The sequence below is a fragment of the Nelumbo lutea genome, chromosome 5 (assembly GCF_056320005.1).
Source record: "Nelumbo lutea isolate HS-2025 chromosome 5, American lotus-T2T, whole genome shotgun sequence".
In the NCBI taxonomy this organism is placed as follows: Eukaryota; Viridiplantae; Streptophyta; class Magnoliopsida; order Proteales; family Nelumbonaceae; genus Nelumbo; species Nelumbo lutea.
This window is the reverse complement of record NC_142688.1, coordinates 16,003,964-16,019,053: the sequence shown is the minus strand read 5'-3', so window position 1 is coordinate 16,019,053 and position 15,090 is coordinate 16,003,964. Positions and strand designations below refer to the sequence as shown.

General features: G+C 36.9%; 2 protein-coding genes across 3 annotated transcripts; one reads left to right on the top strand and one right to left on the bottom strand.

The window, feature by feature from the left end:
- Window positions 1-370: 370 nt before the first annotated feature.
- LOC148850591 (RING-H2 finger protein ATL52-like) lies at window positions 371-2,178 on the bottom strand. The gene has a single exon (XM_088942985.1). It carries the CDS (start codon window positions 1,951-1,953, stop codon window positions 727-729), a length of 1,227 nt encoding a protein of 408 aa, XP_088799111.1. The 5' UTR covers window positions 1,954-2,178; the 3' UTR covers window positions 371-726.
- Window positions 2,179-9,941: 7,763 nt separating this feature from the next.
- Window positions 9,942-13,145, top strand: LOC148850590 (uncharacterized). 2 transcript variants are annotated; one of them, XM_088947453.1, is made up of 6 exons: window positions 10,007-10,245; window positions 10,352-10,519; window positions 10,780-10,854; window positions 10,954-11,036; window positions 11,158-11,360; window positions 12,914-13,145. In XM_088947453.1, coding segments are annotated over exons 2-6 (459 nt in total). In that variant the 5' UTR covers window positions 10,007-10,245; window positions 10,352-10,517; the 3' UTR covers window positions 13,010-13,145. The 2 variants fall into 2 exon arrangements, with proteins under 2 accessions (XP_088803578.1, XP_088803579.1); XM_088947452.1 differs by having other exon boundaries at window positions 9,942-10,519.
- The last annotated feature ends 1,945 nt before the right edge of the window (window positions 13,146-15,090 follow it).

Here is a 15,090-nt window from a genome sequence, read left to right as displayed (position 1 = left end):
AAATGACGCATGAGAGATGCTACTAACATGTAACAATAATTGAACTATTGAAGCAACAAGGTAAACATGTTAAACCCTTTAGATGGCACCTCAGTATGAAATAGTAGTAGCAAACTTGGTCTCCACATATCAAACTAGGTAAAGTATAAATAACCAAGGGTAGAAGCAAATATGACTACACAGAGAAAGAGAAGTGTAAAATGTTATCCTCATCCATCCATTCTGATAAAGGAAACAAATAGATAATCAACTACTTAATACTGCCCACTATCCTTGGAAATAGATAAAGAAAGAGGCTAATAGAATTGGAGATCACCAGAACCCAAACAGGCTTGCCTGTCTGGAAAGAAACATTTTGGACAAAATCATATAGAAACAAAAAAGATATTTTTTCCTCAAAATTTCCACAATCTCCTGCATATAACATAATTGTATCACAGGAAACTACATCTTAACATCTCTTGTAGGATATAGAAATAAAAGACATATTTGCATGGGTCTGCGAATATCTCAGTTCTCATTATGAACTTGAAATGGCAGGCTGAACACAAAAATTCTTCTCCCTAGCCATATTTCATTCTTGGGCTCTGTTTTTACACTTGTATATAGATCGCCAACAGATTACTTTATTATGTATGGATAGAAACAGGGGACTCCAACCTTGATGAGAGTGGTTAAAGATATCCCTGTTTCACAATATAGCCCGAACCAGAAGAGAGAAAAAACTCACAGAGGAAGGATTGAATTCCGGCTCCGGCTATATTTGGAAAACAAGAACTTGCCACCGCTTGAGAATGATCTTTTCATGGAAATAGGCCCCTTCTGCAGAGATTGTTTTGCAGAAGAACTGCCGATTAGCTTCACAATGCTCATATTTTGACTGCCATGCTTTGTAACAATAGCCGAATTGGATTTGTTAGATGAGCTCGCTTCCGATTGTAATGGAAGAAAGTTAGCTATAGAAAGACTGATCATTGCAGCCTGAGATGAATCCATGGAAACTGACCGTCTCACTGGCTGCATCTTATCTTCCCCTTCCCGATGACTTCGGCCCAATTCACTGGAAATACGAAACCCAGAGTTCGGAAGGGATGAAGGCACAACCTCCTGTTCCTCCTTTTCAAGCATAATATCCCTCCTTTCCTCATCCTCGACTGGGACTTGACGTTCTTCACTTTCAGCTCCAACACTCATAGTTTCGCAAATCACACCTTCTGTTGGTTGATTGCTTCCAAATCCGCCGTCAGTCTCAGAATTCTCTACCCGAATTTCGACCACGGCAGCGGAGTTGTTCGAATTAGGCGCCGACGACGCAGTCAGAGGAGGCCCGGCGGTGTTAGAGACGATAGGTGCACGACACAAGGGGCAATTTTTATGGGATCTAAGCCAAGTATCAATACAGGGGAGGTGAAAGGCGTGGCTACACTTGGGTAGGAGACGCAGAGTCTCGTCATCTTCGAACTCATTGAGGCAAACCGAACACTCGGTGCCTTCGATGAGGCCATCTCCCCTCTTGTACTTACAGACGGAGATGGAATTGATAACGGATTCCTGGAGACCGACAGTGGTAATATACCAGATGGGATTGTCCAAGATGGGGCCATGATTTTCATCAATAAAATCTTCATGGGTATTGTCCGATTCAGGTGGTGGTGGTGGTGGTGGTCTCCTTGACCGGGTGTTCCAGCTTAAACAATATTTGACAATAATGGCATAGTAGCTAACGAGAAGGAAAGTACTGGCAAGGATGGCGACCAGGATGATAACAGGCGGTGAGATATGCGAGATAGAAGGAGGTGGTGGAGAATCGAAAGGTGAATAAGGAAGGCAGTCAGAACAGTTCTCCGCACAGATCACTGAACAATGATACATGAACTTACACACATGAAAACAAAAACTGTATTCTGTTTCATTTGAATCTGAACTAAACAACCGTCTATGATGAAACGCCATTAGACATAGAGAAGAAGAGGGAGGAAAAGGTTACCTGGAGTTGGAAGAAGAGAGAACAGCAAGTGGCTTGCTTCTTCTCTGCATCTATTTGTTAGTTTGGTCTCCTTTTTTTTTTTCATGTCATATCATCTCATATGGCTAGCTTTCAACACATTGACTAAGGCTAACGAAGGTAGAGAAGAATGGCATACAGACTTTCAGTTTGTATAAGCTCTGTGGAGATTAGATTTACAGAATATTGATGACTGATCGTTTATCAAAGCCGTTGATATCATAAAAAGCCCAGTTCTGGATAGATCTGTCGAGTAGACAGACCCGACTATTTTAAAACCATGGTCCACCCCAACTACAACTACTTCTCTCCTAGGGATAGTTCTGGGTATTTTCTCTTGACTAGTTGGCACTCAGTGGCCTTGCCCGCATCTTCCTACGTGGAAGAAGATGTGGGCAAATAGAGGGGTGTTGAATTGTTGAAATGGCGATCTCCAAACCTCCAATCGAACCAATCCAGTGTGGCACTGGATTCTTCTAAAGCTGTTTTCGATCATGAAGAAAATATAAATAATATAAAATTGAAAGAAATGAGCTACAGACAAATCGAAAGAAAGGAGCTACCAATCCAGTGTGGCACTGGATTCTTCTAAAGCTGTTTTCGGTCAACCTTTGCCATGTACGTCTCTTTTTATGGGTCCTATGATTTAAGAGGAATCCAAGAATTACACATAGAAAAGTCCCTTTCTTTTATTATTTTTTTTTTTTGGTATTTGGTCCAATACAAAATAAGAGGGACAGAGAAAATTGAGGGTTCAGTTCAGTTTGAAAAGAGTATAAATGTATGTAAAATAAGAGGTTTTGTATTCTATATATTTATATTTATACTGTTCCCAAACTTAACAAAATCTGTGATTTTCACTCGGTATCATAGCAAAATGCTCATTCTAATGGGTAACGAAGATTCCTTCGTTGAAGTGGCAACTGGCAAGTTGAGTGGTACCCACTACCCACCGGCTTCTGATTGAACCCATCTGTACCCTCTTCACCCCATAAACTTGCCTCAAGAAAATGTTGAATTTGGATTTCAGCCTCACAAAATCCATTTTTACACGTCAGCCCTTGCAATGTTGCATTGGAATTAATTTTTATATTTGTATTTTTTATTCATGAAGAGATATTTTCAATCCACGGCTTAATGACCATAAATATGTATTTTGAAGGATGAAATCCAAATTCAAAAAATTATTATGCACTTTTATATTTTCTTTAAGGCTGAGAAAAGATAGGAAAGGGAAGGAAAAAGTAGGTATAATTAGTTTAAATTAACAAAAAAATTCATTGAAAAACCCAAAACATTTGAGCCATTATTTTAATTAAATAACTAATAAAATAGATAAACCTTTTCATTTTCTTCGCATCAAGTCGAAGTATCTTCTCAATTAAAATATCTCCTATTATGAATAATACACGTTCCTGTCAACTAAGCCTAATTCTAATTGTTTTGTTTCAAAGCCGAGACGTCGGACAGATGATCCACCAAGAGGTATTGGGTTCTCTTTCATGATAACCCCTAAAATGAGAACCGGAATACCAATAGACGTCTATGGTTCCAATGTTTTAAAAACAGCCTGAAATTAGAATCATTTTGACTACTGGTTTTGGAGTAAGCGGTTTGATTGTTTGATTTGAACGGGCAGTCCATTTCAAATCAAAGAATAGGGAAAGTTTCAAAGTAATTTGGCTCAAGTGACAATTTCGTTTTCGAATTTTAAAATGCAACAATTTAGCATTTGAATTTTTAAAATGTGATAATCCCGTTAACCAGTCCGTTAATCAATCGTTAAGTGACATTTGAAAAGTCAAAAATGATTTTTGAATGCCATATAATTTTCCTCATCAACCACCCAAACATCGACAAAAAAATTGAACAATTTCAAATTCTAGCCTCTCCTATTCAAAAAAGTTGATGACTGTTGAGAATAATCTAGAATTTGGAACTACTCATTTTATTATCAATGTTTCGATGGTTGATAACTATAATTAGATGGCAGTTTAGGGTACTTTGATTTTTCAAACGTCACTTAACGGCTAAGTAACGGACTGGTTAACAGCAGGTACTGGATTGTCATATTTTAAAAGTTCGAATACTAGATTGTCACATTTTGAAAGTTTGGAAACTGGATTGTTGTATTTTAAAGTTTGATGACCAAATTCTCACTCTAACCAAATTACAAAGTACTGATCTGAAACTTTCTCTAAAAAATAAACATAGTGATTATAAAAAATGACAAAAACGTTGTTCAGATCGAACCAATTGATAGCTTGACCCTCCCAGGCAAATGAATCATTGATCAAGCCACTGGATTTTGGCCAAAAAAAACATGATAAAACGTAACTGAATGCTTGAACAGTTTCCACGCCAAATAGTCTGACCGTCTAGATCAAAGACGGTTCGAAAACACTGTCATAATTGACGCTGGACCCCCTTCTATGCGTAGAGGAGTTAGGAGCATTGTATGGTTACCTTTAAAGAAACATCTATATGAGTTTCTCTATGGACTAAAGTCATAGCGTGCAGGAAAAAAAAATCTCAGTTTTTGCAACTTGCATTCCCACTTGTTATACAAATACAAATGGACGAGGCTTGACTCTATACCCTCCAAGGAGTAATTAGATAATGAGATCCGTTGGCTTTTTATATTCAGAGTAAGTTGTTTTGTGAAGGCTTTAAAAAAAAAGTTTAAAAAGTCCCAACTGAGAACACAGATTTTAATTTTTACAATTTGTTGATAACTGAAAATTTTAAGCAAGCTTTGCACTCTTGATGGGTATGCGGGTATGGCTAAGGGTTGTTCATGGTCCGTTTTGGTCTAATTTGGAATAGGTCTCAGATCAAATCATCAAACCAAACCATTTTACTCTAGAAACCAGTCATGAGCTTAATCTAATTAGAAAGTTCAAATAGAAGGTCAACCAAAGGGTCATGTATGCAAGTTCCTACTGTAATGGTTGGGTTTAAGGTTCAAAATATTGATATGCCCGATATCCTGTTAGAGGCATATTGGGCTGTATCGATAATGTCTTTTTTTTTTTAATTTGATTTAGAAGGATCGGTTTAAGGTTCATCCATCTCTTAAACCGGTCAAAACCTCAATACACCTTTTATAGGGACATACAAAAAACTCCCAATATGATATATATCAACTAATACAAACTGATACATATTGATACTTTAAACCTTGGTTAGATGAAAGATCCCTGCACCTTTTTTTTTTTTTTACTTGAAGGGCTATACAACCGGGGCTAAGTAGGTAATTCATCCTCCAATCCAATTGCAGTCGGGATTCAATCCCAAGTCTTCCCCTTACAACCAGCCGGTGCCTCCACTTCAAGATTTAAGGGATATTTCATTTTGGACACGTCCACCCCGTTCATAATGACAAAAAAAATGACACCTTTGAGTTTTCTTGTGCAAATTAATGTTAGAAGTCTTGCTTGGTTGGGAATTTTCAATTTTCACTATCACCCCCATCTTAAAAATTACTTTTTTTGGTTCTCTGCTTCCCCTCCCACTTTAATTCCCTCCGTCTCGAAGTTCATGTTTCTGCCCGGGCCAGATAAAAGTAGCCTGATTATTTCTCTCGCTAGATTGTCCATCGCAAAATGTTCGTTCTTCGACGGCAATGCAACAACTGTTCAAAGCAGCGAAATTAATTAGTCACACACAATACACCCCACCAGCATTTAATGGCATGATCATGACAATTTGATTCCTCACATTCACATCATTTTGAATAGGGTCAAATATAAAAATCTCCCCTCTAGTTTCAAAATATCTTGTATTTATCTGAACTCGAGCCGAACTCTTCACGACTTATTCGAGCTCGGTTCGGTTTCAATTGAGTTTTGAATAGAAATCAAGCCTAATTTACGGGATTTGATTAATAAATGAGTTAAACTCGAATCTAATATAACTTGATATATATATATATATATAATAAAATTATTATAATTACTAAATTTTTAAATATCAAATAAAAAATATTTTTATACATACTTTTTTATTTTTATAAAACATTTTCCTCAAATCGAATTTGAATCAAACCAAGTTCGAGCTTATGAATTTTTTTACTCGAGCCAGCTCAAACTTGAGCTCGAGCTCGAGCCTTGTAGTATCTTGGCGAGCCAAGCTCAAGCTTCGTACTATTCGGCTCGGCTCAGCTCAAATCTATCCCTAGTTATCTCCTTTCCATCATTGTCTCACCTCATTATTAAGAAAAAAGCATTATTTTCTTCATAATAAAGACTTTAAAATTATAAAATTGTCCTTGCTACTTGTTAAGAAATCTTTCATATGATCAAAATGCCAGATTTTCCTTCTAAACTTCATTCAATCATAATGAATTTATAAAATTAAATCATTTTATTCTTTAATCTGACCTAGGGATTTTTTAATTAAATTTTTTTTTTGTATTATTATACTAAATCTCTATCTAAATTATAGACATAATGTTAAAATGGGTACTTTCAAAACAATTAATGCATTAGACCAACGTTTTCTGGCAGGAATAATGATGAAAGCGAGGTAATTGCAGAATTTTTCAAAACTACGGGGGAAGATTTTATTAAAATGAAACTTCACGAGAGGTCTTTATGATTGTCAGAAACATCAGGGGAGGATTACGGTGTCTTCAGATTTGTGTTCTCATTCAAAGCCCAACAGCACAAGAAATGAGATACAAATTTGATGTGTCACGACCTCTTTCTTGTCTTATATTCAGGTCCAATGGTTGCAAGCGTCCAAAGTGAGTCAGTTCCTTGGGGTTATAGTGGTTTATGGTGTCAAGAGAGGATAGTCTTGTAGCTTGATTGGGATTCTTCCAATTAACAATTTGTTTTCTCTATGCTTTTCCGCTTTCTTATCATGATTCATAAACTACTACTCATTTCATCAAATGAATCTGAGTTGAAATTATTGAATGGGTCCCCTGCAATTAAAGCTTGACTTATTTTTACGAATTCTATATTATATATGAATGATGATAAATTTGATTTCGTATATTAACTTGGATCTATTTAATTCATGATATATTTTTTATTATATTTATGTTTGAGATTCTTCTCTAAGGCATGTGTAGGTATATAGTGATCGTTCAGACTATCAGAATACAGAGGATATCGAATTGGTGTCCCATGGACTTTTGTGATGAGTTTATAACTGATCAACTACCTGTGATAAGTTTATAATCCATTAAACAACTGTGATAAATGTATAATTCATCGCACGATTGAGACAAATTCATACTCAAGACGAGTCACGATGAACTTTAGGTGTGTGGTTTTGCAATGAACTTCAAATGCATGCAATTTTGCGATGAACTTCGGACGCGCGCGGAATTGCGATGAATTTGAGACCATTAAAAAATCGCAGGATCATTGCAGACCGGGAACAAATATCTATTACACGTGCGTCTTTAATTATGTGTGTGATAAGGCGCTACACAAGGTTCAAAGTATCGGCCAGTATCGGCAAATACGTATCGTTCTGGGACCCTTCCGATACGCCCCTACAATAGGTGTATTGGAGGTCTGACCGATTTAGGGGGTACAGGAGACCTAAACTGGCTCCCTAGAACCAGTTCCGAAAAAAATAATAAAAAAAGGCTCCAAAATGTGTATCAATTCGCCCGATACACCCCTATCGATTTATCTATGTTTTGAACCTTGGCACCATGTGGGTCTAATAAAAGTGTGCCTACTAAATGATGAAGTCACCAGTACCACATTGGTTAAATTGATCACTAAAAACACATACGGTTATGAGAATCCTTAGATGAAAGAAAAGTTAATCCTTGAGAGATCTCATAAGGGTGAGGTCGCTCGGCACGTCAGGCAGGCCGCTAAGTGAAGTCGGGTAAGATCGACGGAAGCATGTCGCCTCTTACACTGACCTAAGGTCTTGCCTAGTTGTTAACAGTTCGACCTACCAGAGTAGTGCCAAGGTCGTCAAAGTGGTTGTGAAATATCTGAAATACTTCTGGGATCTGTTTACGTAATGCCGATATGTTACTCTTATTCTACAATGCCATATATCATGATATTATTGGAAGACCAAATTACTTCATCACTACGTATCAACAACAATTCTTACCACAGAAGCTTTACAAATAATATTCCCTTGGTGGAATTATAATCCTCCGTTTTGCGCAACATCTGTTATCTTTAGACATGATAGAAGCACTTTCGTAAAAAAATTGAATAGTTTAATTTCAATGTTTTCAAAAGAGAAATAGCGCGGATGTCATGTTTGGGTGTATTACAAGTTTCATGTGTCTTTAACTATCACTGGTTTTGTCATATATGCCAATTGCCAAACTATCAAAGCGACTGTAAATTTAGAACATTCATCCCTTACGTTAACTTAAACCAATGGAAACTTTAGTCCTGAGACATAATATGAAGCCATAGCCCATAGGGATCGCACGATTGCATGAATTCTAAGAGCTTTCAATTACCAAAAAGAAAAAAATTTAAGAAAAAAAAAAAGAATTCTAAGAGCTTTCCTTTATTTTCTGTTCCCATCATGGAGAAAAAACTTCAAATACTACTCTTTTTCCTTATTACAGTAAGCAATCATTCATTAAAAGCTTATGCTTTCGCTTTGGATATAAGCATCTTATATAGTTGCAATTAATGCTTAGTTTGGAAGGAGTATAAATACAAATATGTAGAGTGTAAAGCCTCTTATTTTGTATTTTTTTGTATATATTTGTATTTCTATTCCTTCCAAACTGAGCCTAAGGCTCTAGCTATTTGGATATAAGCTTTTGCTTTTGAGCTTTCAGCTGTGATACAAAACACACGTTTGCATAAAAAAAAAAAAAAAAAAAGAAAAACATGTTTTTCATGTTTTTGTTAAAAAAAATTATTTTTGAACTAGATGGTTCTAATTTGTTTTTGGAATTCACGACAAGAAAAAACAATTCATGTTGATGAATACCTCCTTAATTTCCTAACTCAGCTAAGTGAACAGGGTCCATGCCCAAGAAGTAATCTTCGCTTGGTTTGATTCCTATTCTGGTTTGGCCTTGCTAAGCATAAGGCTGTCAATAGACCAGATATTGGTTCAACCCAATGCAGTCCAATGTGAGTCAATTACAGATGGATCACATCCAATCCAACCTGATGAATAATTTGGATCATTATGGACTGGTCCAATTCAATCTTTGGACCGTCTAATTTGTTCAAATTAGTTTTAATTTAAATTGAATGTAACACACAAATATGGTTTAGTGACACCTGTACTCTTATTTTTTGTTAATGAATTAGATATTGGTTCAATTGAACCTACTTCAATATAAATCCATACACCAAATTAATCCAATCCAATCCAATAAAAATATACTTTGAACCATTAAATTTAAACTGATCCAATTCCATATATATTATTGGTCCATTCAGTCCGTGTAAATTGATTTTAATTCGGATGGATCAAAAATCCAAATCCGGTCCATTGACACTGCTAGCTAAACCCACGATATCATCCATATTATCAAGTAAAGCTTGTTTGTTTTCTTTTTCCATTACGTGCATCACTGCATCAGCTTGGTGATTTGTCCATGGATCTTGTTCCTGAATCTTGACAAGGTTCGGTCCGACAAATCCGTTTTCTTTTTTTACTTTTCATCGATCATCACGCATAGTTGCATGCCCAGTTTCCACTTTCCAAAGGTAGCTTAATCCAAAAGTCTCCAGTTCATGCTAATTACCCGCTAAAAGACCGGATTTCCTACACGACTCATTAACCACTTACGATGTGACAGGTGTCTAGGACGACAGGACATAAAACTCAGTTACATTACTCTCCTCTAACATGAACGGATTCTTACACATGTATAATGAATGGAACACCTGTCACATAGGGATTAGTTAACATACGAATTTGTAGAAACCGTTACGGGTTTTTCATCTACCCGAATACGAGACCGGGCCTCATTCAAATGAGAAGAATATAGAAAAGAAGTGCTTATAATTTGAAACAGGTAAAACCTTTGGGATTGGGAGATGGCGTAAATGCGTCTTCCCTTGGCGTGCTGGAAAGATTTTGAATGTTTGTTTATAGAGATGAGAGCGCCACGTCTGGAACACTGGAACACGTAATTTCACCAGTAGACGCTTCAACCATCCGTCCGTCTTGAGAGCAAGAACATCTAGGGCTACCAACCTAACCCTGTTTCTCTTTCTCATTTGGAAACCAGAGGAGCTTCATATAAGCTAGAGACCGAGGAAGGAGGACAAGTATATATTTTTGATGCTTCGCTTAGCTGAATCTGAATATTTTCCATTGCCAAATTTTGTACAAGATGTCTATGAGAAGACCAATCCCTTCTTACAACTTGCGCAGCTTCCTTCGGCTAATTACTCGCTATAGATCTCAGATCGGAGCCTTCTCTTCCGACCACCTTCCAGATATCTCGACGCGCAATCATTTACATGGTGCTCCCATCAATCATGGATTGAAGTTTCTTTCTGTCAGTCATAGTCGACTCCATACTAGTCCAGACACAAAAATGTAATTACCCTTCTCCACTTCTCATGCGACCCAAATACGGGATGGGGATTGGGGATGGTCACTCAGCGATGGCCACCGAACCACCAGTAATGCTGATCTCTTAAATAATCGCCCTTGGAATACTAATCATAATTATATAGGAAAAAAAAAAAAAACTTCCTTCGTCCCTTGTCAGTCCGCTGGTATAATTTCTTCAAGTTTGATAGTAATGCCTTTCTTTAGTTCTAATTTTTTATTTGGATTTCTTAACACTTCTTTAGGCTGGTGAAGGATAACGTCGACGATGTCAAACCGCCGGTGCCACCTCCTTCTTCTAGAACCAGTTTTTCATCTTGGTAATGTATATATATATTGCTAATTACATAATTAATCATAAGTCTGTTAATAATTGTATTGGTTTGCTTAGCGACACACATGATATTAATTTCACGCAGGGCAAAGTGGGTCTTGGGTTCGATATTATCTCTATTTCTACCATTCTGGAAACACAAATGGGAGAATTTGCTAAGATTGGAAGGTACGCATAATGAAAAGGAGTCGACTTCTAAGAAATATTTCCTGGTTAATTAGTGTCTGTTTCTGGCCGCATTATATTGTTCAGTTACGTTAAAGCTGCTTTAGTTTTGGGTTTTTTAAAGATGAGGTGGAAATAGTTGCCGAGAGGGTTGAAAACGTCGCGTGGGCTGTAGAAAAGGTTGCCAGTGTGGCGGAGAAAGTTTCTGCAGAGGTGGCTGATATAATCCCCCACGATGGAAAGCTTAAGGAAGCAGCTTTGTTGGTAGAACGTGTGTCCAAGGAAGCAGCTAAGGATGCTCAATTAGCGCAGGACATCGTTCACCAGGTATCCTAGCCAACTGCACTTATCTTAACCTATGCTTTCTGAGTAGAAATTATCAAATTAAGTAAGAACGACACAAACGTCAAATATTTTTAAGTAGGGGTGCAAATGATTTCATCCGAGATGCGATCTTATTTGGTCGAATTTGTATAATCTCTTGGATCTTCGGATCGAATAATAGGATCTGATCAGAAATTGGATTGGATTCCGATCATCCCTGTCGGATCAGAGAAGATCTTATTTGATATTTATTATATATTTATAAATACATATATATATATATATATATGTTATTTTTTTTATAAATATATTTTTATAAAATTATTATATTTTTTATTTTTTATAAAAAAAATATGTACAATATATGATGAAAATAATTAAAAATATTTGTATTTTTTGTTTTTATTTTATTTAAGTTAGTATATTTTATTTTTCTTTGAATAGTTTATTAAATTAAAAAAAAAACAAATCGGATCAAATCAGTCAAATCTGATCAAATCTCCGAATCGTATCAGATCTGATCAAATCTTCGGGTTGGATCAGATTCAAATATACACTGATTCGAATCATATCCATTTGTATTTGTATTTTTAAGCCTAATTCGTACTCTAGAAAAGAAGGAATGAACATAAAACTTATCATGCACTTTTTCCCATGGTCGTTATCGTGCACTTAAACTCTTGATAAACAAGTCGCCGCTGATAGAAATGGCACATTTAACGACCAAACAGAAAAGAAAGAAATTTGTATTTCAAATTTCTCTTTGTTTATTTGCTCTCATCCGTAGCCCTTTAATCGCACAAGTAGATAAGAGAGGGCAAGGACTCATTGAAAAGCTTCTTGCTTGTGTGTGTTGTTGTCACTGAAAAAGATCCGTAGATATCATATTATAAATCTGTTAATATTTCATAGGGTTAAGAAGCATGTATAATAAATACATTTGTAATATATGCATGCAATACATGTATATATACTTATATAATCAGTCGGGTCTTAATAGGGTTTGTACCCTACTAATTATCGGGACCCAATACAGACCAAAACCCCATAATTGGATTGAATCCATTTGGGCCTTTAACAGGACGGATTTTTGACAGCCCTAAAAGCTAGCGGGCGAAAGAGGATTTGGTTCGGTTACTCACTTACTCCCGGTCCCTCCCACCCATGACTCTTCTTATCCATTTTGATCCAAACTAATACAAGTGGACCGGGGGCCTTGAGCCTTGACAATGGATAGGCCTTAGTGTCACTTTTTATTTGGTACCTCGTACAGATACATGATTTAGTATCTGATTCATCGGTCCTTCAAATGGACGAGGCCGGATCTGCTCCTCACACAAACATCCGACCATGTATTATCAACATTTTCCGTATTTTTAAATTATTATTTATGAGAGATGTTCTTAATACACGGTGGATGTGCATGTGAGAAACAGATCGGATTCCCAAATATACTACCATATTAAGTTATTAACATTGATCACACTGATGATTTAAAGATGGTGAGCATATATGGTCAAAAGCTTCTGATGTTTTATTTCTTCATTCAAATGTAGGCCGACGAATTGAAGCAGGAGTTGGATACTATCATTGAGCCCTTTGTCCATAAGGGAGGAGCCAAGGGCGTAGACGAAGATGGTGGACATAAGTAGTAGTTGATCATGGCATCTTACTTTTTAATTATTATTATATTTCTTCTTCTCTCTGTTGGCAGCTGATAGCCTCATACACAACAATACAAACATGTAGTTTCCCTCGTTTGATTAAAAAGTTAAAATCGTTTGCTCAGTTTTGATTTTTAAAACCAAGTTTTATTTGAGTATTTTCTCGCCACCAAAGCTGAATGGATCATGCCCCTCGCCTCAAGATAATGCATCCCAGTTATTCCTCCATTTAGGCTCCCCACACCCCACTGAGTTCACCTCATACATGCCCCCACAGCCACATGTACATACGGCGTGCATTAGAAACATCTTTCCATCATAAATACGATAGATATTCTTAATGCATAGTTGGATGTGCATGTGAGGCACCATCTGTTGGATGCATTTGGTGGGGAGTCCATCTAAACCCGTATCCAACTGAGTATTGAGGATCTTGCAAAGTACAAACTAATGAAAAAGGAGTACATCCACTAGTAGTCAGTCTATGCCCTACAGTTACTTGGTACTCTTTTCTTTTTGGTAGAAGATCGCATCAGCCAGCCAAAGTGAGGCGTGCCCCCACATGCACATCTCAGTGTGCAATGACAACATTTCTAGTGCTTGCCATTCGTAGATGTTTCCACTTTCCAATACAAAGGTTGGGATGGAGTTTACATCCTGTGAACCCACCGGTTCAGGGGAGGTGTGCATCTGCAAATGAAAAACAAATACGTCATTTTTATTCTATTAATGAGGATTTAATAAACCGGCGACCAGCGACCGATGGCACTTTCATTCTTCTTCTTATTCTCTTCCTCCTCCTCTCCATCTTCTTATTTTCCCCTTTTCTTCTCTCATTTCTGTTGACAACAATCCTCTAAAGTCTGAATGGTGTCCCAGAAGTACTCCAATACATGCTGTTGTGGCAAAGCTATTGTCGGCAGATTTCTATTGGTCTACATTTTTGCCATTTACTCTGTTCTTTTCTGCCACCCTACTCTGTTCTTCTTTAGAAGTTGCTGGATTGCCTGGTGCATGAGCTTGACTTCAGTGTTCGCATGGACACTCTCATTTTCCTTCATTTCCATGACCATGGATGGAACCAAACTCAAGAGAAAAGGGGAAGAAGAATAAGGAGAAGAGTAGGAAGAGAAATGAACGGTCGTCTTCGTCTCTACTTCGTTTTCATGATTACTTCACTGACCTTTGATCTCAGAAATTTCCATCGCAGTCGACACCATAACTCTGAATCTGTCACTCAAAGACGACCAAACCCTTGTATCAACCGATGGACCCGGGTGTTCAAAATACAGATATGTGGGCATATGCATGGTATAAGAAAATCCCGATTAAAACAATAGTATGGGTCGCAAACAGGAACAGCCCGATTCCAAATTCATCGAGAGTTGTATCAATTAGCACAGACGGGAATCTCGTTCTTCTCAACCAACAGGCGTGCGCTTTTTGGACAACGAATGTAACATCCAAAGCACACATTATCATTTTATCCTTTTGTGGGGGTGGTTCAACCAGATTTCTTTCAGCTAACGGCTGAAGACATGTTCTATTTTTATTGACGGGTTTAAGGGTTCATAGGATGATGCGAACTCGTTGGGATGTGCTGTGGGGCACCACCTCCTGTGGAGCGCTGATGTGGCTGATGTGAACTTGAAACTTGGTATTCAAATGACACCAGTTCTCTGCAAAGTGCCAACCTGCTTATTGTAATAGATTTTTCTTACACGTGCTGTGGATGAAGAGGATCTCTGTGCTACTCTTATATTACCTAACCCAGAAACGTCATAATAAAAAAATAAAAACTAAAAAGTATATTACGTTTAAAACAGCAAATATCAATGTTTTGAACCTTGGCAGTAAATGGTCCATTATGCATACCATCATATCATTTCAATCTACTTTCTCTCATTTTATTATCTATTAGGATTACTTGTAAGCTCCTTCCTATAATTTAGTTTTATTACTTTATTTTTTTTATATTTTTATTTGCAAGAATTATATACTCAATAGTATAACACTTTGGAATAAAAATAGAGTACTTTCGCATTACATAAAACATTCTTAAGCTATCT

Excerpts from the sequence above, each read along its gene's own strand:
- LOC148850590 (XM_088947452.1), top strand. The coding sequence starts at position 10,311 with ATGTCTATGAGAAGACCAATCCCTTCTTACAACTTGCGCAGCTTCCTT. Across the intron at positions 10,855-10,953 it reads AGAACCAGTTTTTCATCTTG|GGCAAAGTGGGTCTTGGGTT; the intron begins GTAATGTATATA and ends AATTTCACGCAG. Across the intron at positions 11,361-12,913 it reads CGCAGGACATCGTTCACCAG|GCCGACGAATTGAAGCAGGA; the intron begins GTATCCTAGCCA and ends ATTCAAATGTAG.
- LOC148850591 (XM_088942985.1), bottom strand. The coding sequence starts at position 1,953 with ATGGCGTTTCATCATAGACGGTTGTTTAGTTCAGATTCAAATGAAACA.